We start from the raw sequence: 27,267 nt of genomic DNA on the forward strand, positions 1-27,267 counted from the left end.
TTTCTTATATATATATATATATATAGTTTCTGTTGCGTCCAAACAAGTTGATAATTGTGCAATTGCAGCTGCTAATTACAAGTTAGTTCGTGACGTTTTCGACCTTCATTAAGTAATTACTATGTAATTAGAAGATTCTTATAAGAACTTTGGAAAATTATTTGTTAATTACTTCAAGCAAGGCATCTGTATCCTACACCAATATTCAAGTCAGAATTAGCAACATGCAACCCTCAAGAACATAAGTGGTTAAGACTTGAAAATGAGATATGATGGCATCCTCGGTATAATGCCTCTTCCAAAGAAGAAAAAACAAGGAGGGATCTGGCTCTGCGAACATATTCCAAATGATACATTAGTCTTTTTAAGCCCTAGAAGGGCATGCATGGATCATTCTATTATTGTTAAATTTGCTCTATAATCTTTGTTTTGATAATAGTTTTTATTAGTATAATCATATGTTACATCCGTCTAATCAAAATTTTATTGGAGATAGATATTCATACTACAACATGGAATAATGAGAACTCAAGTACAAACTAATGTCCAAAAACTTCTAACATCAGAAACACCATTTTCCCCTCACTTCTATCAATCGGATTGCTTGATACAGTTCAGCAACATATCTCGATCGTACCATCATATCCTGCAGGAAAAAGCTATGAAGTCAGTGGGAAAAAAAAAGGGAGCATTTACGAGTACAGAAGGACAGGAGAAGATACATACTGGATGTATTCAACATTGATTTTTGCGGATGGAGAGTGTGATACAGCAGAAAAGGCGTCACCTGACAAGAGAATAGTAGAAGGGCATGGTGATTTTCTGCAGAAATCCACCACCCTAACATCAATAGTCTGATCCTTGCATGGTCTATTATTTCCACTTAGGCACCTCAACCTGTAACGCCTTCCACAGGCAGCGCCATTATCCCACAAACCTTCACTCACAGAAACAAACAAGTTTCCTGGTGGGAATTGATCCTGTCGATTGCCATGACACTTGGTAGCTGCACAAAAATATATCCCATCAGACAAAGCAAGCTTGAAGGAGTACTTTTAGACAAGAAATAGTAAAGGGAAAACATGAAACATTTACTCACGTAGATAGGGAGGATTATACGAAGTAGCAGTGCCAATGTCCCCAAGAACAATGCCTACTTCATAGCTGAGAAAGCTCATGGCTACAATTGCTATGGCCATAAGTGCCATGGTTGGAGAGAGGGAGAGGAACTTTGAACTTTGCTTAATAAGTAATTGCCCACCCAATTGCCCAATTTATACCCCACCCCCCTTTTGAAAGTGAGGGCGGCCGGCCTAGTGATAATATGAATCATTTTTTTTATTTTAATAATGGTTAGAAAAAAATATAAATTATATTTTGAGATTTTATTTACAAGTTTAAATTATTGGATTAAGATAGTTTTTTTATATGGTATCCACTACAACATTATCCAGTTTTACCGACGGATTAATTCCGTCGGTGACAGCAATTAAATCCGTCGGTGAAAACAATACCGACGGATTCACCGACGGCAGTGATCCGTCGGTAAACCAGTCGTCGGTAAATCCCATTTCCGTCGCTAATTCTGTCGCAAATAAAAAAAACCATACACCGACGGTAATACAGACGGATACGCGCGCCAAAAAAAAAATTCCTCGCGGGAACATTACCGACGGCCAATCCATCGGTAATTTTAAGGGTAATTACCGACGGCATCACCGACGGGTTTTCCGTCGGTATTTATGGCATGGCTTGTAATTTTGTTGCAACTCTCTGTGTAATACCGACGGATATTATCCGTCGGTATGGCCGTCGGAAGTTAATCACCGACGGATAATATCCGTCGGTAAATATGGCATGGATGGTAATTGTTCGGCAACTCTCTGTTAAATACCGACGGATAGTATCCGTCGGTATATCCGTCGGTATGTATTTGAAATATATAAAAAAAATAATTTATTAATTGTAAAAAACATTAATAAACAAATAAAAATGCATTAAACATTAAAAATCTAAAAGTAATAATATTCATTACAAATTTAATGTGTTTAAAAAACAAAATTAAACTAGTATAGTGGCGGAGCTGGAGGAGGAGGCGGAGGAGGAGGCTGGTTGTTCCCGGGACCAAACGGCCAAAAAGAAGCTGCACAAGTATCGTCACCCATCTTTGATCTCATCTCCATGACTATTTGACGGAGCTCATCATAATTCGTCGAGAGTTGTTGATATTGTTGTTTCAACGCAATGAACTCCTCAGACTGGGTGTTCGATACTGATGGAGAGCTTCCAACAGTTGAGACACTACGAGTCGAACGCAAGTTGTCAGCCGTAGTGTTGGAGAGCCCGTAGACCCTGTTTTTATCGGGTCCACCAGACGATCCCGCCTCCATCCACAAATCTGGATCGAAATTTGGATGGGTCGACGGATTGTCCCCATATCTCTCCCTCAACCGGCTATTATAGGTCTCCTGAAAATTCCATCGGTAAAAAAATCATCAAATGCAATTCAAGATGCAATTCAAGAAAATAATAACTTACAAAATAAAATGAATGAACGAACATACCACGAAGTGCTGAGCACGGTTGTCCACGAACTGCTGCACCCCTTTTTGGCGGTCTTGACTCTGCACATACGTCTCTAGAAACAGCTCCATTGGACTCGGTTCACGTCCAAGAGACGCAGCCTGTAAGGAAAAAATAGGTTGAAAGTTAAATATATTATAAGGAACGACAAATTAATTATCGATATATTTCAATAAAATTAATCTTACCATCCGCTTTGCATGTGCGCTGAATGGGACGGATCTGCCAGTGTGCGTGGTCACCGAACCATAAATTTGCCGGTTCCGGTTGTCGGCGCCAGACTATGAGCGCCGTGAGAACCGCTCTGAGGTCACGTGCTCAATATATGCTGTCCATATTTCCCCCGAGATGAATGGCGGTTTGAATTCCTGCCAAACCGCCACCTCATTCCATCCTTCAAGACCGTTATCCCTCGCATGTCTTTTTGATTTTTTTTGGGTGTCATACCAAAAATCACGCAACCTACTTCCATAGTAACAAATTAGAATTTAAAACATTAAATTATAAAACAAAAATAAATATTATTTTTGATGTTACCTAGTTGCCGCGTGATTCTCCCATACCCTCCTCACAACATTGTTGTCCGCCCTATCCCACTCAAATTTGTTCTGTGTATATAAATAATTCATATAAAATAAAAATAGTACAAGATATAAAATTATAAAAATCATTTATTAAAAATAAGCTGGAAATTAAAAATTAACACCGACCTGAAATCGCTTAAACCATGCATCGATATTAGGTTTCCACTCAGGATGTTTGGAAACCTGGCTCCATTGAAACAATGGAATCTCCATCGACGATTTAAACGCCAATGTTATAGTCCTTGCAGCCTCAATGTTTGTAAACCTGAAATTAAATAAAAGTAGTAATTAATATTAATTAGTTGTTCATAAATTATGTTATAAGTATATAAAAAAAAAGTCTAAAACCTAAACAAACTTACATTGAGAGGTCATCCTTCCATTGTGCCTGGTACTTGCGGGTGAATTGACCCCGCTGTGAAACCGCGCTAGAAGAGGCAGCATCACAAGTTGGCGTAGATTCATCGCCGTGATCAGCACCTAAGGATACGTCCTCCTCGCTGCTAGAAGAACTAGCTGCAACCGTCTTCTGACGACGTGCTGTAGATTTCATTCTACGCATCTACACACATGTATACGAATAATTAACTTCGATTATTTAAAAAAAAATTCGACAGAGTCTCCCCTGTACTGGGGGGTCCCAAGTTGTCGACAAAATCATATTACACGTCCAATTTTATTTCACATCCCGATCCAATCATCCTGGATCTCAACCCAACTCATCATCATCAACACAACATTTTATTCAATAACATCATATAGAATTACAACTATGAACATTCATTTAATTATTTTATCCTAAATTAAGATAAACTAATAATTAAATGCAATTCTATATATATAAATTAACATTTTTAAAATAAATCAACAATAACAATTATATTTATAAACTAACATTTTTAACATAAATTCAACAATAACAATTATAGCAATACAAACAATAATATCTTAAATTAAGATAAACTAATAATTAAATGCAATTCTATATATATAAACTAACATTTTTATAATAAATCAACAATAACAATTATATTTATAAACTAACATTTTAAAATAAATCAACAATAACAATTATATTTATAAACTAACATTTTTAACATAAATTCAACAATAACAATACAAACAATAATATCCTAAATTAAGATAAACTAATAATTAAATGCAATTCTATATATATAAATTAACATTTTTAAAATAAATCAACAATAACAATTATATTTATAAACTAACATTTTTAAAATAAATCAACAATAACAATTATATTTATAAACTAACATTTTTAACATAAATTCAACAATAACAATTATAACAATACAAACAATAATATCAAAACTAAAAAACTAAAATTAATAAATAAAATTTAAAAACTAAAAAACACTACACAACACACAAAATTAAAAAACATTATATCAATTCAAAATAAATTTGGGAATAAAAAATGCTTACCTTAATAATGTGTTGAATTTAAGATTTTATCTACAAACAATATACAAAACAAAGAACACCAAAAAAAATAAACATAATTAAAATAAAAAAAATACAAAGATAAAGAAAAAAAATACATACCTTTTGAAACTAAATGAGAGAAGAAGATCACACTTGAGAAGAGGAGAAGAGAAAGGGAGAAGAGGAAGGGAGAAGAGGAGAAGAAGGAGGAGAAGAGGGGGAGAGGGAGGAGACGGTGCGGGGTGGGGGGGTGGGGGGCAGTATATATAGGGAAATTCCGACGGAATTACCGACAGCCCTTAATTGCTGTCGGTGCAATTAATTTCCGTCGGTAATTCCGTCGGAAATTAATTGAAATGCGCACCAAAAAAGTTTCAAAAATCCCGCCAAACTTTTCGATCCGTCGGTAATCCGTCGAGAATGCCGTTACAATAATCCTGCATGGACACCTAATACCGCCATCAGTAAAATTCCTCGGAATAGATGTTGCGAAATTAATAAAACCCTGGACACCGTTACAATAATCCATCCTCCGCAATCCTTGGGGTGAGTTCCGATACATCCATGAACGATCATCCATGACTTCTATTGAACCTCTATAAAACATAACAAAAATATTGGTTTTCCCCGACATTATCCAACAAACTAAAACAACACTTATGTTAAATATTCATTATCAATTATCAACTATCAACGTTCATACATACAAATTTATACATATATAAATTTACAGAATTACTCACAACTTCGAAATATAATTGATAACAATTAAACAAGACACTTAAATAAGCTATTAATTATTTATTTCATCACAACGACACATTTAATTCGGTGTAATTCAAACAAAATTTCAACAATTTACAAACAAATATAATTTGACAAAATCTAAAACAACCTATAACAACTACAAAATTATACATTCATACTACAAGTTTCTTTGACAAATAACAATTAAACAAGTACAAACGTTAACAAAATACATATACTAAAACAATAAAATTCACAATTAAATATTAAAACTAATTAAAAAGGATAGATTTACTTACAAAAAAATGATAAAATCTACAAGAAACGGATATTGTGACCACGTACAAGATATAAGAAACTTGAGTGCTCGTGTTGAGAATAGTGGAGAGTTTGGGATGGGTGTTTGGCTGCAGTTTGGGAGGAGTTTGGGAGAGGAGAGGTGGGATGGGAAAGAAGAAGAAGGAGAAACAGAGGATGAGAGTGTCGGCAGATGGGTGTATATAATGGCTTTTTCCGACGGAATCACCGACGGAATAATTCCATCGGTGATGCCGTCGGTGACATCGCCACGTCACTGTACGGCTATCACAGTTTGAATCCCTCGGTACTTTCCGTCGGTAAAATCGCCTGACATCACCATTTCGTTGCGTATTTCCAGACGAACTGTATATGTCGTCGGTGAAGTCGACGGTATATACCGACAGAATATTTCCGTCGGTATCTACCGACGGAATAATTCCGTCGGTATATACCGACCGATTTTGAGACGGAATTATTTCCGTCGGTATTAATTACCGACGGAATATGTCCGTCGGTAATTCCATTGCTTTTCTCCGGTTTTCTGGTAGTGATCAGAGTTTTAATAATCAAGCGATCACGAGTTAAGATTCTACCATCTTTATTTATTTGATAAAAATTAAACACAATGTAGTGTGGATCTATACAAGTATTAAGTCCAAAGAGCTTTCATTTGAAAGAGTGTGTTAGAGAATAATATAAATTATATCTTGAAACCTCATCTACAAGCTTAAGTTATTGAGTTAAGACGATTCTTTAACAATTTTTTCATACAATTTTTTTATAAAATACAATATATTTATTAATTAACCATTATATCCATTAAGTATATGAATTAACAGTTAGAAAAATAAAAGGAACTCAAAGTGTCAGAAAATTTGCTAACAAAACTAATAAGCATAATAAACCCTAAATAAAAAAAATAACCAGACAGCTAAATCAACTTCTCTAAAAACTTCTTGCTTGGTGATATTTCTATAACATTGATTTTTCTCTCCATGATCATATTCAGAATACACCCAAAAAAAAAAAAACTTATTATATATCGTGAAAATATCATTGAATTCAATTTATAAACTTCAAGGCGGCATAATATTTTCTTTTTTAATCCCATTTGATTACATTGTAAGAATCTGAATCAACGACCGGCATGGCATCTAACTATTTATACTACTTAAAAGTTCATAAACACTTATTTCCCTAAAGCAGCTGCATTCATCCACTGATATCTATAGTCATGTGTCATGATCAGCTAGTGGTTGCCTACGTTGGTTTGCCTTCTTATGGAAAGTACTGAGAGGAATGCTACAAGTGGCAGCTATCCAATTTTGACTTTACAAGCCCAAACATGCATGTGTGACAAATAAATAAGAAGTTGTTTTTAATGATCGATAGTCTCTATCCACCTTTTTTAGTGTTCTGCGAAATTAGCATATCTAAAAAAAAAATTTAGTTAACACACTTAAAGTATTATTTAAGAATTTAGCATAGTTAATCAGGTTCTAATTGACATTTACAACACGCAAGTCATAAATACCATCTGCAACTTCATTACCACAGGTTTTATCTACTACTTGCGTGTTGCAGATGTAAATTGCGACACTCGAGTAGCATATAGGATTTGCGACTCCTCTGGCAAACTGATTCTGAGACAATTCTTTTGCTATTAACTTTTTTTCTAAAAATCAGTAATTCACACAATTCAAATAGCTAGTTTTTTAATATCAAAACACAGTTCATATAAATAACACATATCATCTTCAATCATAAGTAATAAAATTAGAGTGACGATTAAGATAATATTTTAATAAAATTAAATTAATTATACATTTATTTATAATTCCTGAAGCACTCGTGGATGGGCCTAGAGCACTCGTGGATAGGTCTGGAGCATCACCCCAACTCATCCAACTCGAGGGCGGGTCTATAATACCCATGCAGGTGTGAGGAGGAACAATATCATCCCAGCTCGTGGATGGATGTGGGACGCTCGTGAACGGACCTGGAACGCTCGTGGACGGACCAACATCCTCAACACTCTCACAATAAGCAATCTCATCTTCTGTTAATGCCACTTCAAGACACTCAACTTCTCTAACCTCTTGAAATCCACCATGATAAAAATTAAGCGTAGTGTTGGCCACAATATGTATCATCTCATCGACACCTTCACAGATAGTCATTGCTGCTTTTCGAGTTTTCCATACCAAGTAATTAATTTATATATATGCATTAAAAATCAATTAGCATTCATCATCCATAATAATTTAATTTTGGCCAAAAAAACACCATCTACAAATTGTGGTCTACAAACCTTTAATGATATCTCTCATGTAAATACCATCTACAAACTGACTCATAAACACACTACAATTGTTTGGGCTAGAAAAATAAAGAGTTGTTGTGGGGGGGGGGGGGGGGGGGGGGGCTGATCTAAAGCTAGAAAAAGAGAGAGAGAGGTTGCAAATGGTGATGAGAGGGGAAGGGAGGGTGGTTGTGGAGAAACAGAGAAAAAGAGATAAAGGAAAAGAAAAGAGTCTTTGAGTTAAATTTTGAATGAAATTACATATACCTTTTGCGACTCATGTGTTATATATGGCATTTGCGACACGTGAAAGTGTGTTAGTTTCCTAATTATTTTCTCAATTGTGTTACTTTATCTTTTTTTTTTTAATTGTGCTAAAAAAAACCTCAAACTTTTTTATTATTGAACGAGCTCTCTTCCTGATAAGGTCTTAATTAGTTCATATATATTTATATAAAAAAAAATTCTCGTAACTTTTCTTGTACTAAACTCAGATGGCAAAGTAATAAGATCGTTCAGGAAGATTTCTAATATTAATATAGAAGTTTATCTAGAGCTAGTAACGCCCAGTGAAACCAGTCTTTTTACTAATATTTATAAAAACATTTCTTTCACCTAACTTTTCTTCAATCCGAACTCGAGATGGTAATGACATGACAAAATCGTTGAGAAAATCTTTTGATGTTAATATAGAAGATTATCTAGAGTTTAGTGTTCAGTGACAGCATCTATAAAATAAGAAGAGCAAGTTCAATGCTTAGTTAAATCGCAAAAAAGCCTAATTCCCTGCATGAACACTGTTCCTAATTGGTGGAAATTAATAAGAAAAGGATGAAGATCATCCATTTCTGTTTGTTTTTAGGTAAAGGGCTAAGAGCCTAAGACGTGTATTTGTTTATCTGTGGGCGGCTTTATTTGTTATTATCCTCGACTGAGGTGAAAGGGAATGGTTTGCAGTACTGGCCCATTAGTGTTCAATTTAGGGTTCTGCATTTGAAGTTTCGGAGACATGCATTGCATTTGTTCTCAAACCCATCAAAGTATTTTCATGTAAGAACTTTTTAAAACCTGGACTGCTTCCCAGGTAGGCTCGGGTTTTAGCTTCCGAAACACGAACTAGTTGGAGTTGAAAAAACAAAACTCGGTAAAAAATCTAAGTTGATATAATGATTTATTCAACCAGATTTAATTCCATCAAAACTTGACTCTCAACCAATTGATATTTTTATAAAAATAATGTTATTTTGATTCCTTTAAAAAACTAAATCTTTGGGGGTTGATTCTGCCTTGTTCCGGAATGACTCTTTAGATTGGGTTTTAATGAGTGATCATTTTCAATTCGGGTCGGTTTTCTCGGTTTGGGTCGGTTTTTCTAGTTTGGCTTGGTTTTTTTGGTTTGGCTCGGTTTTTTCTGGTTTGGCTCGGTTTTTTTTGTTTTTTCGGTTTGGGTTCAGTTCGGTTCGGTTTTTTTGGTTTTAGGCTTATAAAACCGAACCGGCTGGTTTTTTTAAAATTTTAATCGGTTTTTTTTCACGATTCAATTTTTTCAGTTATTTTTTTCTGGTTTTCTCAGTTTTTTCAGTTTTTCAATTTTTTTTCTCACCCCTAGGTTTTATAATTACAGTAAAAGGTGGGTTGCTTCTTTATAAGGTAAAGAGCTTATTGACTTGCTCTGGGCCAAAACTGAAGATGTTGTTCATTTCATTGTTCTGTTCCCATAATCAAGCCCGCCCATCGTAGCACTATAATGTTTTTTCATCAATCCATTCCTTGGCCAGACCATACCAGGAGTAGGAGAATTAGCGAAGGTGAAAAGAACAGGAAGTTTAAGCTGAGTTGGTATATACTACTCTTTTTTTACAATAAAAATAAGAAATATATGTGAGTTATCTCATATTCTTTTGAAGAAAATTATTAATCTATATTGCATCATATTTTTATCCAATATAAGAGACTTCACAGTTTATGTGTTAAAGTTAGCATTAAGTATTATGAATTGAATTTCAAATAAAATTTAATTTTTAAAAATACTATAAAAGTAAATTAGAGGTCAACCCCTTTTATTTACAATTTTTCTAAAAAAAAATTAATATTAAAACTAAAATTTTTAAAATACTCATCTAGCTTTTTAAAAAAACTTTTAAGAAAATAAAATGAATATAATAAGGGTAATACAAGAAACAAAACGAATTGAAATTTATCATTTAAAGATATAAATAAATTATTAACTATAAATTAGATGAGTAAATAATTTATAATAAGGTTACTTGTTGCGCTGAGTTGATCATCAGTTTTTTTTATTAACATGGATGTTCGGGCTAGCTTGTGCGCATCTTGACTAATTTCATGAGCCCTAAAATTAACGACCATGTAAATCTTTAGTGGCATGAAGGTTTATAAAATTCGAACCGATAAGAATAATTATTAACAAGTTTTGGCTGTGTAAATTCGATGTTTTCTAGCAGTAAACAGGTATCTATACTTTCATATATACAGGTATACAACATATATATGCTGAGCATCAAAAAGATTTCATGTGATAAACAAAGAACAGAAAACAAAAGCATAGAGCATATGTCGAGAGTCGGAATAAACACAGGCTTGAGCAAGAAGGGTTGCTGGTGGCAAGCATAGCAACTTGCAAGGTGGAATGTATGTGGTTTAACATGGTTTTTTATGAAAATTTTAAAAAAGTTTTCAAATTAATTTTTTATATATATTTTTAGATTGTTTTGATTTGCTGATATTAAAAATAAATTTTAATATATTTTTTTAAAAATAAATTTTAAAAAATAATTACTACTACACTCTTCTCAAAGGATTTTCAGCCCCATAAATTCTGTCAAACACAAGTAAATGAGGTGAAAATTACCCTTGTAATCCCCTAGTCCATTACCCTCGTTCCAAAAATATATCCTTTAAAGGTAATTAAAAACGAAAATGTTTCAAGTTTAATGGATTTTTTGTCGAAATAATTTTTCTATTTCTTTTACCTTTCTTTAAATTTCAAATATACACCTGATTTATTTTCCTTTATAGAACCACACAGACATATTTTTCTTTCCTTTTTTTTCTTTTTTCTATACTTGATTTACTATTAATCAATCACGCTAGAGATAGTAAATTAATTGAATTGTCTGAAATATCCATAAAAGCTAATCTAAAATTAACCCAATGGAGTAATTTTATAACTTGATTGGATAATCTTGGTCGAGTTTTTTTTTTAAAAAAAAAACTTGATTTGACTTGATTTTAATTTTAAATTTTAAAGATCAGGATAGCTAACCGAACTATTTTTCCTCATTTTAATAATAGAATACTTTTATGTTAATTTATGTATTTTGATACCAAGTTCTTTTTAAAACCAGTCATCATCACCCATATTTTAAATATTATATCTTACAAGTGGGGTATAACTCACTGATCAAGCTCTAAATTTGCTCCGTAAAGATCACCGGTTCAAGTCTTACAAATTTCAGGGTTACTAAAGGCTTATATAGTCATTAACTTCAGGGGTCGTGAGATTAATTGAGATATGCACAAGCTGACCCGGATGCCCATATTAATTAAAAATAATAATAATAATAATATATGTTACACTCATAATGCAATATTATTTTTTTCTGGTCAGTCTATCAAAATGCCTTGGTATCAGGTGCTAGAAGCAACTTGCAAGAGCTCATCAAGCAGGGAGGGGCCTTTATTCTGTTGGGTTTGTGGTGTCCTTGCTATTTTTTAATGCACTGTTCGTTTATCAACTTTTGATGGCGACATATTCATTGGACCTTTTTCTAGGTCCTTTAAATAGGTCCCTTCTTCTTTTATATGTGAACGCTAGAGCCCTTCATTCTTTATGTAATCATTGCAAATTGTTATTAACTAAGCCGCGTTTAGGAAGGCTATTAAAACCGTGTTTTTTTTGTTTTTAACTTTTTTTATTTAAAATTATTTTTTATATTATTTTAATGTACTAGTATTAAAAATTATTTTTTAAAAAAATAATTTGAAAAGCAACCATTAAAGGACTCTCAAACATCCTTTAACCAATTGTGATTTGGCTTTTTTTATGGCAGAATACATTGAGGTATAAGGTAGTTTTTGCTATTGTAGGAGCGATTGTTTTTTTTAAAGTGTTTTTTGCTTAGAAATGCATTAAAATAATATTTTTTTTTATTTTTAAATTTTTTTTTATATTAATACTTAAAAACGATCCAAAAATATAATTTCAAGCAAATTTTTTTAAAAAAAACATGGTGCGGCCACGTAGACAAACAATCTCTAAATTAGAAGAATAAATTGTTTTCTTTCTTTTTTTATTGTTTTACTTGAAACTAATATTTAAAAAAAAAATTGCCCATCTAACCTTAGAGTCAGGCAATGATGTTCTCCAATCCAAAGATGCACATTAATGGAAAGCAAAGGTTATTCATTGCTACTATATTGGATGGGACATATGCTTTTTACTTTATGTGTTTGAAAACGAAGAAAATCATTATAAAATTATTTTAAAAATATATTTATTTTATATACATTTTCAATTAATCATGTTTATATATACATATATATTTTGAAACACTAGGAAACAACTTTTATCTCGGTATACACAAAAATATGTGAGATTCCTATAACAATTAAAAATGAAAATAAAATTACCAAAACTAAAATAATAATTTGAAAAAAATGGAAGCAGCTTTGTTATAGATGAGTTATGGTTATTAAACCACTTACAATATATTCTAACTCTTCAACTCGAGCTTGATCTAAATTATTTAAATATAATCTAATTATAAATTTGAGTTAATTTATAATTCAATCGATCTTGTTAAAATTTACTGAAAAACTCATTAATAGTTTTAGTTGTTTAGAATTTTTTTTTTAAAAAAATAGATTTATCCATATTAATTTACTTAACATGTAACTCAAGTTTTGTCTCAAATTAATTATTAAATCGGATTTAATAATGAAATTTAGTAAAAGCTTAATTTGCATAAAAATAGTTAACACTTTTCTTCATTTAAGCGCAGCCTGTTTTCTTTCTTAAAATTATTAAATATAGTAATTTACTAAATCAAAACCAAATTCTGTTAATTAAAAACATTTGAATGGTCCAAAGTAAATATCCTCAGAAATTCACAAAATACCAAAAAGCCTATAAATGACAAAACCAAAGAAAAAAAAACTCAAAAATCTTTGAATAGAAAGACACTTCCTAAGACAACAGTCTTCCCCAACACAAAAACCTAAACTCAACTCCGCCAAACCACCTTGAAAATCCATACTATACATATACATGTATATATAACAACTAAGCACACGAGATTTTGCAGAGAGAAACAAGGAGAGAGAGAGAGAGAGAGAGAGAGAGAGAGAGAGAGAGAGATTCACCAACCCCTCTTCTCTCTCTTTCCAATAACATTTTAACTTTATTTCTTGCTCAAAGTTCTTACCCTTTTTTTTCCCTTCTCTTGTTTTCCCCGCTACTTCTCCCTCTTGGAATTTTATTTTTTTTGCAATTCTACCTCATACCCAGTTTTCAAAAATGGATTTTTCGGGTTCCCATTCGCTCAAATTCCAATCTTTTCATGTCTAAAACATCTGGTTTGGGATTTTGGGTATTCATTAAAGCATAAGAAGTTTTTGAAAAGGTTTTGATTCATGGGTAGGGGTGGAAACCAGTTGTTTGATGATAATAGAGATGTGTTTCTCTCGGTTGCCTGTTTGGGGTCTCAATGGGGTAACGTTCAGGATATGCAGTATCTCCCTAGAGGAGGTCTTTTTGCAAGTGTTAATCTAATGGGTACGGGGGACAACAGCAACTTAAAGTCTTTATACAATGATTTGTATGTTAAGTACTTGTCCTTTGTTGGTTTTCAAGAGGAGGAGGGGGTTTTGAAGAAAAAGAAAGGTGGGCTTCAGTTGAAGATTAAGGTTAAAAATCCCTCGTTAAGAAGGCTGATTAGTGGAGGGATTGCTGGTGCTATTTCAAGGACTGCAGTGGCTCCTTTGGAGACTATTAGAACTCATTTGATGGTGGGGAGTAGCGGACAGAGTACAACCGAGGTTTTTAAAAATATAATGCAGACTGATGGATGGAAGGGGTTGTTCAGAGGCAATTTGGTTAATGTGATTCGTGTTGCGCCTAGCAAGGCCATTGAGGTAATGAAAACTTCTCTTTTGCTTATGATTTACTCAATGTGAAAGAAATGTTCTCGTGGTTAAATTCATTGTTTGGTGTGAGTTTGCTGGGTTACTAGATTGGTTTTGTTATTGTTGGATGTCCATCAATTTTTGTGTACTGCCCGATTCGTGCGTTGCAGTCTTGTATCTGAGGATCTGAAGGAAGTTATGTGCTTGCTGTAGGCATTTATTGTTCTTCTCTTTTTGAAGAATTACTGTGAAAATTCCTCGATTCTGTTTTCTTGATGTCATCCTTTTTGTTTGCTTCTAGTTCATTGATGGTTTATATGTTTGTCTGAGTGTCAACATCGATTATTGCTTCACGGAACAGCTTAGGTTGTCTGCTTTAGTATGGTTGCAAACTGCCTGGCTATTGATAACTTTTTGGTTAAGCTCTGTAATGTTTTGATGATGTTATATAGTTGAACCATGAATGTCCATGATCGTTCTTAAGTGCATTATAAATCTTTAATGCACTTAAGTTCAACTTCTGATCAATTTATAATGCACTTAAGAACTGATTTTTTATGAGTTCTCAGGTGCATTATAAATCTTTAATAGCCATCAACTAGAGCTCGTTCATTAGGATGAGGGTAAAATTGATCAGAAGAGTATACGCTAGTTAGTGGTGCCCAATTTGACTACCTCTTTTGATTGATGGCAGTTCAACTTTGCCCCTAAGAAAATAATTCCAGGCAAACTAATCTCTGTTAGTTAAGTAGATATCTTCCACCCTATTGTTACATCTTTTGAGCAACTACAAAAAAATGAGGATGCTAATATAGAGGGTGAGCTAGCTTCCAGCAGGTACTTGCCTGGCATATTCTCGTTGTTTGGATTGCATCTCACCTGGTAAACAAAGATTGATACTATCATTTACCACGAGCAAGTTGACTTGTCAAATTAACTACCTTCTGTTTTCAATAACGGGCTTTAAAGAAGTGGCTGCTGGATGTCAGTCCTATGTGGATTGTAATGAGACTGGAGATTGGCAGTTGTCTATCTGTAGGTTGGCAGAGCTTCTGGCTGTAGTTGACCATCGTAATTCTGAACTTCTGCAAATAAATCTTCTATAATTGATTGGAAAGGTAACCAATTAAATATTCGAACTTCAGCGGTCTAAATTAAAAGCTTACATATCCATGCAGTTGTCTGTCCTTATCTTTTCTTTATGTAGAGAGTGAGAGAGTGAGAAGGGTATTGTGTAGCCATGGAGTGTAGAACCTTCACTGTATTAATTAAAAATGCCTTTTAGTCTCCTCTGCCCTCATTTATTTCTAATTAGAGAAGAATAATTAAGCTCTGCAGCTTCTGCATATTTTAAGCAACATTCCAGTTCCAGGTACATAATCTTACAGGTAACTGGCTTCTGTGTCTGCAGCTTTTTGCATATGATACGGTAAACAAGAAGTTGTCACCTGCACCGGGGGAGCAGCCCAAGCTTCCAATTCCTGCATCATTAATTGCTGGTGCTTGTGCTGGAGTGAGCTCTACTTTGTGCATGTATCCGCTTGAGTTAGTCAAGACTCGATTAACTATACAGGTATGTGCAAAACCTAGAACAAAAACTGAAATCTTGGGTGCTGATGCTGTTCAGTTTCTCATGGCATCTGATGTATTCTGCAGAGAGATGTTTATAATGGTATAGCACATGCATTCTTAAAAATACTGCGTGAAGAGGGCCCTGGAGAACTCTACAGAGGTCTTGCTCCCAGCCTCATTGGAGTTATTCCATACGCCGCTACAAATTACTTTGCCTACGACACATTACGGAAAGCCTATCGAAAAAAATTTAAGCAAGAGAAGATTGGCAACATTGAAACTCTTCTAATCGGATCTGCTGCTGGTGCCATATCAAGTAGTGCAACTTTCCCGCTTGAAGTTGCTCGCAAGCACATGCAGGTAGGAGCTCTCAGCGGAAGACAAGTATACAAGAATGTGATCCATGCCCTAGCTTGCATACTGGAACAAGAAGGTATCCAGGGGTTATATAAAGGGCTGGGACCCAGTTGCATGAAGTTGGTTCCTGCTGCTGGGATATCTTTCATGTGCTATGAAGCATGCAAAAGGATACTTGTAGAGGATGATGAAAAAACATGAAAGGAGCACGTGAGCCTGAGTGTTTCTGTCTTGAGCAGAAAGGAAATTTGAGGTTTTAGTAATTTTTATCCATACCAAGTTAACATCTCTTGGGTTTTTGTCCCCGTTGATTATTTTTTTAATATATAGGAAACGGTCCAATAAACTTGTTTGCGAGGTTAGAAAACATACATCGCCTTTGTTTTCCTGGTTTTATTGAATTGATCGGACATTTACATTTAAAAAAATGTTAAGTGGACTTGAAAATTATTCGATTGCTACTCTGAAATCTTGGTCGATTAACCTAGTTCCACCTCTTTCTACAACTGAAACACGATTTCGAGTTAGGAATTGGGTAACCTGCTTTGAGAAACGAGATTTGCATAGTGAATTGTTGTTTGACATTTAAGACGAGCTGTGAATTGGGGCATATCTTCAAGTTCTCAGTTGAGATTTTCATACCCTTCTGGCCTGTTAGTTGAACGAATGGCAACGAACAATCCATGAGCGACTCGTGAGAATGCTCCATCGGCGATATAAGAACTTGGAAACAAATTTGAATTTTGAATTTGCGAAGGCATTATTTTTACAAAATCTCCTAAGAGAAATATCATCACAGCAACTAAACATTGATAGTTCGAATCTACGATAGGCGGGTTACATATGTCCATAATAAAAGAACTCAAGAGGACAAGCTAAATTCATCATTTCAAGCTCAGCTCTGCTCCTCTGCATCTGCTGCTTCCTGTGCAGCAGCGGCAGCCATCAACTCATCAAACTTTTCTGTCTTGCCTAGCAATATTTCAATCTGTAAGAGAACGAATCCAGATTGTCAGTCTTTTACTCTTGAAAAAGAAATAAATCCAAAAAATGACTAGCTATTGACAAAAAAGAGTGAAGAGCAGCTAGCTCAGACGGGTACAAATACTAAGAATACACACACAGGGACGATTCTGCAGAGGCTTCACGGTATAGCTAGATTGGATAAATTTTAACCATAAGCTACATCTCTGGATTAATATGATCCCCTAGTATCTGTGGTACTTGGTGAAATAAGGCATCCATTAAAAGAGAGTCCATGGCAAAACCCCATCAATGTTGCATCCTCCATCTTCTAATTTGAACCTGGGATCATGCCCCTCCTTAAACAAACCTAATAATGCATGCTAGCATGCACAGTGGCAGTTTTTGTTACTTTAAAAACACGTTTATGCTAAAAATCCTAGGTTTCCCAAAGAAAGCAGTGCAGAAAAAATTCCAAAGTTTGTGAAATCTTTATTTGGGAGGATTCCATCCGCTGCATGCCACCGCAAGTATATCCTAACAGCATGTCTGACAAATGTTGTCCAACACAAGGCAATGCGATGATTTACCTTAGCTTTCGGAACAGGACGCCCTCCTGTTTCTTCCCTCATGTCAACTGTGGACGTCGTGATCTCTAAGCATACACACAACACATAATAAGTTATCAAGCTCTCAACATCAGCTTGAATCATAAAGGGAATAAGAAAGGAAGAGAAATCTCACTTTTCTCAACAGCAAGTCCATTATTCTTCAAGATCTCAGCAATGGTAACAACAGTGGCTATTGCTGTACACGTAGCATAAAAATCAAATTATAGTCAAAATCTACAATAACAATAAATATGGACCAAAATACTTTTCTTCCGTAACCAAAGTTTTCAGAAAAAAGAGAGGTCGTATGACTACATTGCACCGCACTTCCATCTTATGTTTTGTGATTAAATAGTGTATATTTAAATCAGACTCCCAGCCAAGTTGAGCAATAACTCCCCTGACTTACAATTAGCTAAATCAGCACTTGATAGGGAATGCAACACAGATTACTAATTTCAACAGGCAAGAAATGCATCCTATGTATAAGAGAAATAAATATATAAATAAATGAAATCAACATGCGGATAAAGAAACAATACCCATCCCAAGAGCAGAGAGCTCCACTTCATTGTGCTGTTGCATGTACCTCTGCAAAAAAATCAACCATTAAATAGCTAAATAACAGAACAGTCCACAAATACAGATAATAACGTCACTAAAACCATTTCCCTTTCTCTAACAAGCCAAGAATTACAAAACCCTCCACCAAATTCAGAAGATACAACCATGTTTTAATTAACTTCAACGCAATAATAAGATACACAAACTTCCATTTTTCATTTGTTTTCTCATCCACAGTTCTCCCAGCATCCAAACAGAGCCCGTAAAAAGAAAAGAACAGAAAAACCTAAACAGAAAAGGGCAAGAAAAGAGAATAAAACAGGACCCGTGTCCATAATAGCAACAAATCCCTTAAACTTTAAAACCCTAAATAGATCATTAAACCCGTATAAAAGACAAAGATCTAGCTTATCCCAAAAAAAAAAGAGAAGTGAAACATTAAGGGGGGTTTGGGTTCGGATGCTTTAAGTTACCTTGGCGAGATTAACGTAGAAGAAAAGAGGTTTTTTGGTGTTAGAAACTTGGATTCGGTTCTTCTTGTTATTGCCTGAATCTGCTGCTGCTGTGATGTTTAAGTTGGTAACACCCTCTGTGATTCCTTCCATTGCTCACTGCTTTCCTTCTTTATTTTCTTTCTTTCTTTTAGAGAGAGAAAAACCCTACTTTCCAATCTCCTCCACTCTCTCTCTTTCTAGCTAGCTAGCTATCTCCTGCCTGCTATATTTCTAGATGAAGGCGAGAGAGAGGGCGAGAGGGATTTTGTGTTATAAATACTCAAAAACCCTTAGCCCAAGCATCTCCTCCTCCTGCTACCCTGCTTTTTACTAGGGGTTTGCTTTCCGATTTTGTTATTTAGATACGGTGTCGTTTCAAACAATTAGCCCCAAGCCCATCCCACTCATCCTTAATTGGGCTTCTTCAGTCACCTCTTTTTTTTTTAAATGGGAAAAATTGAACTAGGTTAATTTACTGAAGGAGTCGAATATTTTATTAAAATAATATTATTTTATTTTTTAAAATAAAATTAAAATTTAATCAAGTATTTTACTAAGATAATATTTTTTTATTTAACTTTAAACATGATATAAATTAAACTTTAAATCATAAATTTTTTTAATTAACTTATTTAGTACAGTTAGGTTAATAATTATATAAATGATTAAATTAAACAAGTATACACGATGGGGTTAATAAAATGTCAATATTCATAAAAAAAAAAAAATTAATTTAATATATTTTTAAATAAAATACATTTTTAAAATGTGTTAAAAATAAAAATTATTACATCAACAAGATCAAATAATAGTCAACAGTTCGAGTCTTATAAGTCTTATAGTTACTGAAAACTTATATCATGAAAATTTATATAATTGTTAATTTCATGACCCGTAAAATTAATCGAAGTACGCGCAAACTTGCACAATCACTAACATTTAAAAAAAAATCGAAATGACAAACCATCATCATTTGTTACTTGCATGATTGCAGATATTTGTGATTATTTTTTATTTAAAATTATATTTAAAAACATTAAAAACAAAAAAAATAAAAAATAAAAAGATAAAACTTTTAAAAAACACGGTTTTAACATCTTTCCAAAAGGTCAGTGGGTGACCGAACAAAGCAATTCGAAAATACAACGCAACCTCGAACTTGCGCTGCAGCAGAACAAAAATCAAGGGCCAATTTGCAATGACAAAGATCTGTAATATATTGAAACTCGATGATAACCATTCTTACACTTGGAAAGAATTCTTAAGCCAAGTACTTCTAGACAATGGATGAATGTTTCTATAAACTTTTACCAAAAAAATAAAGCATCACAAAACTGCACAACAATGGCATGAACAAACATAAAAAGTCCAGCAACATCTGCTCATGTAGGGATGGATAGAAACACCATGTGGTAGTGACGACAACAAAGATGATACTATAAAAGGGTTTTTCTTCTAATGTGTCCCTCTCCTTCAGCGCCTCCCAGAAGTACATCTCTTTAAGGTTCACCCCTTCTACATAAATTAATTGATACTGTCCTGTGCCTTGGTTTCTTGTTATATACACGAGGGTAGGCTTTGAGGAGAGATGGCATTTGTCTCAGGAAACAATCTAGCAATTGACGCCACATTGACCGTTTGAGGCGGTTTGTGTGGTGCCTGAGGTGAAGGGGTCGATGCGCACCCATAGCAAGGAGAATATGGAAGCAAGGAGTATAGACCAGACGATGACAATTGTTGGTGTACGATTTTGTCGACCCAACAAACCCTTGAGGAAAGGATACAAATGGGCAATGACCCAAATAGCAAAGAACAGCTTGCCAAAGAGCGGACCCCATGACTGGTACCCGCTGTTTATGGCGAAGGACACACCAGCCACAATACCCATCATGTTCAGTAGAATGACAGTGGTTGGAGGGATGAGAAGAGATGTCCATTTGAACACATAAAGCTCTGCAAAATCCCCATCCTCATCAGATGCTTTTGAAGTGACAGTGAAGTTGGTATCAATACCTGCAAGCACTTTCAAAAGCCCTTGGAAGACAGCAAAGAGATGAGCTGATGTGCCACCGATCACCCAGAATTGTTCATTCCTCCACCAGTCTTCAATACCAACTCCACTCCATCTAAGCTCAAGTATTCCAGTAGCAAAGATGGAGATGAAAAGGAGAATGAACCACATGCCAGCGTAGTTACTTATCTGAAAAGAAATCGTATTGATTTGTTAATTGAGATCTAAATCATATGATCAACTAGTACCAAACAAAATGGAAACATCACTTACCTCAGGAATAATAAATTTTCCAGTGACAAGGCAAATGGCAGGAAGTATACAGTAAGCAAGCAGTGGAAGAGATGTTAGTGGGTAAACGATGGTATTAATGTATGCTAGCCTCTCCAAGAGTTTTAGTCTTCCACTGTATCCATACCATATGGGGCAATGCCTGCTCAGCAAAATCTCAATAGATCCCAAGGCCCACCGAAGAACCTGGTTCAAACGATCAGAAAGATTGATAGGAGCAGACCCCTTAAATGCTGGGCGTGGAGGCATGCAATAGATTGATATCCAGCCACGAGCATGCATCTTGAACCCAGTCAAAATATCTTCAGTAACAGAACCATAGATCCATCCAATCTGGCAGCAAACGAAAAGGATTAGCTAAGGTATAAATTAAACATGATCGGACTAAAGTATTGCTACTGAGTACAAAGCTAGACTGACCTCCTTGCCCCATTCAGTTTTGTCTTCATATCCACAGCTAATAACATGGATAGCTTCTTTCAACAGAGTTGCAGGGTTGGTTGTCGGTGGGATGCCTCCCTGTTCCTGGAAGGTAGCTGCAATAAAAACTGGTGACTGACCAAAACGCTTTTCTAAACTCTTCTGCGACATAAGAAGTGACCTCTCATCATCATATCCTGAAAAGAGAAGGAATGCAGTTAGAAAAACATGCTACATTAACTTTTCTCTGATCATTTGTAGATTCCACCAGTGTTTTATCAAAATCATGATAAATCTCAAACTGAGTGTTCTGTAGTTTATCATTGCCAGTAACTTTGGCATTGGAAAATGAAACCTTCGATACTGTAAATAATATATGTATGTATGTATGTATATATATATATATATATATATAAACAAAGTTAAAAGTAATCAAAACACTAGTGACCATGCATATACAAGGACCAGCATGCTCCATCATAAACCAAATTACTGAGATGCAGGGCCGGTAAAAGGCTTCAATCGAAAAGGACAGGTGAGAAAAAAATAAATTCTAGCAGAAACCGACCTTCAACACCCTCCTCAATGTCTTCCATATTGAAAATGGGGACAGTGGATTCAGTTCTTTTCATTGCCCTCTTCTTGTCAATATATTTCTTATGACCACCCCTTCCCTTCTTTCTTGAGCCACAACAACTCTTTACAATAATGTTTGGTTCCAAATCTTCCTCGGTCAAAACTGGATCGTAACCATATAGTGCTTGCCTGTTAAAACAACAACCAGTTCCGACATACACAGGCCCCTGGATGCCATCCAAACCTTTCAAGTTGATCTGCAAGATACAATGAGAAAAGTTGAGCCATCCATAGCAATAATACACAGAAAGGAACATTTTTCAGATTGATGATAAATCAACTAAAACATACATCGAAGAAAACGATATTGCGATTGGCATATCGATCGTGCAAGTCAATGCCATCAAAACGTTGTGGGAACTGTACATAGCACGTCTTCTTTCCATAGGCAGGGTCCATCATGAAACACATGGCTTCCTTGAGAGCTTTACTGTTATTGAAGTAGTGATCACAATCGACATTCAGAAGATAAGCACCATTGGTCAGTACAGCTGAAACTCGAATCTGCATAACAGAAAGACCAAGTCAGAGGACATGTTGATGTTTAGCAGATAATTGTGGTGCAGGCGTCTAAGTTCAGGAAATCAATCATCTTGAACCAAACCATGGTGTACACATAAGTGCCAACTTCCGTATAATTAAGGAAAAATAAATAAGCAACTGTCCTTTAATATGCATGAAAAGCAGCACCCATATAGTACCATGATCTGTGATGAATGGAAATGAATTTGAGAAATTGAAACAAAGGGTGAAATTCTACAAGAAATTAAGATGACAAACCAATGCATTCATTGCTCCGGCTTTCTTGTGATGCTGGAATCCAGGTCTCTTTTCACGGGAAACATATACAAGTCGAGGTAGCTCATTTCCATCTGTGTCAAGCCCCCCACTGTGACCCAAAAACACCTGCTCTCCACCATATGGAAGAAAGGGTAAAGTGTAGGGTAAAGAGAAGGAAAAGCAGGCATGATTATGGATACATGTAGGAAGGATGGTAATACCTGGATCATTCCTGGGTGATCCCTGGGATTATTTCCAGGCCATGGAGTTCCATCCTGCATCGTCCAACCTTCTTCAGGCATCTTCTGAGCTTTGGCAACAAGAGCATTGATTCGCACCTTGAATTCTTCATATTCTCTCTGTGACACATAGTTATGCTCATGCTCGTGTATAATGTTGAAAAAAAGTAAAAAAAACACAAGAACCCACTTAATCCATGCGAAATGCACCAAAAGTTTGTGCAAAAGGCATGCTGTTTTTCTTGACTCACCTTCATTGCTCGGCGCTCTTTGACAAAAGAAGGCTGTATCTTGTCCTTCAGATAATCAATCTTTTGGGCAAAATAAAACTCAGGGGCCCTAGGCTCAATACTGTGCTTCTTGCAGAAAGGCACCCACTTCCTTGCAAACTCCGCAGTTTCAGAAAGGGCTTCAAATGTCAACATTGCTGAACCATCATCTGAAACATAGCATGATACTTTGTCGACAGGGTAATCAACAGCAAGTATGGACAACACAGTGTTTGCTGTTACAAGAGGAGGTTCTTTCATGGGATCCACGGTACTAACAAAGATGTCAATAGGGGCTAACTGAGATGGTTCTCCTTCGCGATCATATCTGCAAGATATAGAGTGCAGTTAGCCAAGCAATAAGAGCCATTACTCCATCACTAAACTCTATTGACTGATAAAATGTATTTAACTTACCTCAATGCTAGCCTGTCAAGATAGGTCTCACGATTGATAGGCATCCATTTTGGAAATTGATCCAAAAGCCAGGACAAGGCAAACCAAATTTCACAGATAACGGATGTCAACCACAATCCATATGCATCTTTCACTGGGTGAGTAACACGATATTGTAAGAAGAATCCCAAAATAATAAGCCGCAGAATGATTACAACACGATATGGAGTCAGGTAAGATGAAGAGATGGGCACCACACGACTCATAGGTTGTCGAGCATCATCAGCCCTGTGACGCAGGAAAAGAAATGCAGACACAAAATGGTTAATTGAGTGCGTTAAGGAGATTGGTCCATCCTTTTAATAGAATCTGAAAGCTAATCCATGCTTCAATATAAGAGATTGCAAGTAATATGCTTCCAGAAGATAGAATGATGCAACCTAAATCTTTAAGAAGGAAAACTCACATTTGAAGTTCATCTCCATTCGAACCAGTACCTTCCATGTCCCCCTTTCCTTCAGAGTATCTGTTGGTCATCTGCATCATATTTTTGTCCTGTTTGAGCTTCCAACCTTCAACCCTCTCCTTCCAGTCAACATTACCAAGGCCATAAGAATTCAAGTCCTTTGATGGATCCACAATTCTAACATGAACTGTAACAATAGGAAAAATGATTAACTCAAAGCCATACAAACAATAGAAAGGATTATAAATGCTCGAACTCCGTTGCTTGAATACCTGGCTGCCTTGGATCAATGTAAGGAGATGAGTGAACGTTCCTTTCAGCAGGGCCCAAAGGACCAGATGTAGTTCGTACAGATTGATTGTCAGGTGTAGCACAGGGGATTTCACCAGAAACCTGAAAATAACATCCATATAAGCAAAATATTGCAAAATCATAACACCTAACATTCACGTTGTTCACTTGATAATGCACCAAGAAGAGAAGAATTTTTAAATATCTACAGCTGGCTAGCTTCTAAACAGGAAACAAGCTCGATGAATTCTCTTTTCCAGAGAGGGGGGGGGGACTTGTTGAATTAGTGGAAGTTTCAGTTTCAATTACATCTCTAGGTAAGAAAACCAGAAAGACCCCTGACTTTAAAGAAACTGGAAGCTCTCAAGTACAAAGTTTGTAATTGTAATACAAGTAGATTGATGAGACAGTATATAACAAAGCCAAGAGTTTTTGAAATACTTTACAGACTAATCAAGCAGCGCTTGGCATTGTGGTCTTGCACTGCGAACATATATGATGAGGCTTAAAAATAATCAAAGCATCAATAGTGAGGGCTTGAAAAGGTTCAAAATTTCACAAGGACGTACAAAATAATGCGGGTCACTAGAAGCATATATTGTTTTTCGATCTATTTTGCAGTACCCAACATGCGCATGTAAATGAACCCTAAATTGATAGCTCTGCATACCGGCTGCCCATTTGTGAGAAGGGGAATTGGTTGAGATTCATGTCTAGAGGATGAAGAAAGTTCTATATCATCACCCTGCCACTGATGCTTTGCATTGCCAATGCCTTGGGCATAATTGAACTCATTCTCCAGATCATCAACGCCATCTTCATCCTCATCTCCATCCACTCGAGGACTCCCTGAAATACCAATAAAACCCCATTTGTTGATACATCACAAAATGACTACACAACAGAAAAGAACCCAAAAGAACAATGAAGAAACAAGCTGACCTTTGTGCCTTCGATACCTAGTCTTGCACTGGGGGCAAGACTGAGTCCCATCTTTTCGCTCATACTCGTAACAAGGACGGCAAACTGGGAAAGCACACTCATTGCATGCAACAAAGATGTCACCATTTTCTGTAACTCCAACATTATCCCCACAAATTTGACATGTTTGTCCATTCAAATTTTTGAGGGGTTTGGGCTGCAGAATTCCATTAAAAAAACGCAGTGATTAGAATACAGAAAACAAATATATCGTTTCACGTGCCACATCAAAAAAAAATCGCATTCTACAACTGTATTCAATCAGAGATTTCCTAACTTCGGACCCTAACAGCCTGCAATGTTGGAATTTTACTGGCACATTAAAAGTAGCAATCAAGTCCACAGCAAGACACAATGCAAGCCACACATTCCACAAAATAAAGGACGTGAGATCAATTCAGAGTGCTTTTACTTCTTAAATAAAAGGAAATCAAGAAAAGTAAACGTGAATTCTTTCTTCTTGACATATTAGACTATGGAATCGCTGCCCCCTCTAACATTTTACATCACGTAAGTAACCTGATATTGCTTAACGCATTTAAGAGAGATCCCAAACAGAAAGAACATGCATCCTCTGAAGCCAAACGATTGCAATTGTCACTTTATCAAGTTTAATTCAGCTCAGAAATAAATAATTATAAAACATCAGCTTTCATTGATTGATATAGATGGATCTCATTTATCACATGGCTAGAAAAACAAGTTAAAAATCTCACTGATGCGAGATACTATGATCCTGGCTTAAGGAAAATGTAATATTAAGAATAAAAAAAAGGGCCAAATCTTCTTAAAAGAAATCAAGCAATCAAGATCAAACTGAACACTCATATTCACAAACACTAACAACTAGATCTAGTCACTGTCAGTCAACACAACAAAACATTGCTGAAATACAAAAACCTACCAGAAAAAAATTACTCTCACAAAACTCAACACTCAGATCCACACAAACACACAGAAATGCAACCAAATCAAATCAAACCCAAAAAAGAAAAGAAAAGAAGACAAACCCCACTATCGGAATCATGTCGAATCCGAACCAACTCATTCCTCCTATAAGACCCAGCAACCATACCAGCATTCGCTTCCATCTTTTCCTAACTTCTTTCTTTCTCTCAAAATCAATTCACTCCCTACTTTCTTTTCTTCAAAAGGAAAACATAGATAGATAGAGAGAAATGGATCTGTGAATGAAAAGGAAATGAAGAGAAAGGATTAATGTGGAACTCTTCGCACCACTCAACACGCCATCTATGAATCTGCCTTTGCTTTCTCTTGCTGTGGGCTTATTAGCTGGCTGCCTGTCTCCGTATGTCTCTCTGTCTAGTGTTGTGTATAAGTGCCTGCTCCTGTCTTTTTATTATCTTTTTTCTTGTCTTTCTTTTGTTTATTTATGTATTAAGATATTTTATTTATTTTATTTTACCGGGTCAACCGGTTACTTTTTAATCTAACGACCCCGCTTGGCTTGCCGTCCGTTACAACTCTCAGCCTCACCTTGGCTTCCCTTTTATCTACTCCGGTGAAAAAACTATACGTGTACTTACCATGTTATAAACAAAATTTATAATGTCCTTAGCTTTTTAGTTAAAATTCAAGCTCAATACTGTTACAAAGCTGCGTTTGAAATTATATTTTAAATGGTATTTTATATTAAAAAAAATTAATATATTTTATAATTTAGGATTGTTTTGATATATTGATATCAAAATTAATTTTAAAAAAAATAAAAATATATTATTTTGATGCATTTTCAAATAAAAAATATTTTGAAAAGCAACCACTGTCACACTCTCAAATACTCCCGAAATAACTTT

General features: G+C 35.2%; 4 protein-coding genes across 4 annotated transcripts; 1 reads left to right on the plus strand and 3 right to left on the minus strand.

Annotated features, from left to right (window-relative positions):
* Positions 1 to 423: 423 nt before the first annotated feature.
* LOC18107504 (EG45-like domain containing protein 2) lies at positions 424 to 1,257 on the minus strand. Its single transcript, XM_006371675.3, has 3 exons — positions 1,100 to 1,257; positions 727 to 1,006; positions 424 to 646 (listed from the first exon to the last, which is right to left on the minus strand). Exons 1-3 carry the CDS (start codon positions 1,206 to 1,208, stop codon positions 640 to 642), a joined length of 396 nt encoding a protein of 131 aa, XP_006371737.1. The 5' UTR covers positions 1,209 to 1,257; the 3' UTR covers positions 424 to 639.
* An 11,880-nt stretch (positions 1,258 to 13,137) lies between these two features.
* Positions 13,138 to 16,499, plus strand: LOC7459024 (adenine nucleotide transporter BT1, chloroplastic/mitochondrial). The gene is made up of 3 exons (XM_002324815.4): positions 13,138 to 14,118; positions 15,521 to 15,682; positions 15,766 to 16,499. The coding sequence occupies exons 1-3, from the start codon at positions 13,618 to 13,620 to the stop codon at positions 16,237 to 16,239; spliced, it is 1,137 nt and encodes a 378-aa protein (XP_002324851.3). The 5' UTR covers positions 13,138 to 13,617; the 3' UTR covers positions 16,240 to 16,499.
* Positions 16,500 to 16,762: 263 nt separating this feature from the next.
* Positions 16,763 to 18,982, minus strand: LOC7459023 (uncharacterized protein At2g34160). The gene is made up of 5 exons (XM_002324256.4): positions 18,650 to 18,982; positions 18,155 to 18,203; positions 17,746 to 17,808; positions 17,592 to 17,656; positions 16,763 to 17,026 (listed from the first exon to the last, which is right to left on the minus strand). Exons 1-5 carry the CDS (start codon positions 18,779 to 18,781, stop codon positions 16,934 to 16,936), a joined length of 402 nt encoding a protein of 133 aa, XP_002324292.1. The 5' UTR covers positions 18,782 to 18,982; the 3' UTR covers positions 16,763 to 16,933.
* An 880-nt stretch (positions 18,983 to 19,862) lies between these two features.
* Positions 19,863 to 26,784, minus strand: LOC7459022 (cellulose synthase A catalytic subunit 1 [UDP-forming]). The gene is made up of 14 exons (XM_002324255.4): positions 26,461 to 26,784; positions 25,412 to 25,607; positions 25,140 to 25,318; positions 24,451 to 24,571; positions 24,179 to 24,365; positions 23,734 to 24,000; positions 23,299 to 23,644; positions 23,030 to 23,167; positions 22,809 to 22,934; positions 22,320 to 22,532; positions 21,961 to 22,225; positions 21,393 to 21,589; positions 20,955 to 21,305; positions 19,863 to 20,870 (listed from the first exon to the last, which is right to left on the minus strand). The coding sequence occupies exons 1-14, from the start codon at positions 26,539 to 26,541 to the stop codon at positions 20,283 to 20,285; spliced, it is 3,255 nt and encodes a 1,084-aa protein (XP_002324291.2). The 5' UTR covers positions 26,542 to 26,784; the 3' UTR covers positions 19,863 to 20,282.
* Positions 26,785 to 27,267: the final 483 nt, after the last annotated feature.

Source organism: Populus trichocarpa, chromosome 18 (genome assembly GCF_000002775.5).
Source record: "Populus trichocarpa isolate Nisqually-1 chromosome 18, P.trichocarpa_v4.1, whole genome shotgun sequence".
In the NCBI taxonomy this organism is placed as follows: domain Eukaryota; kingdom Viridiplantae; phylum Streptophyta; class Magnoliopsida; order Malpighiales; family Salicaceae; genus Populus; species Populus trichocarpa.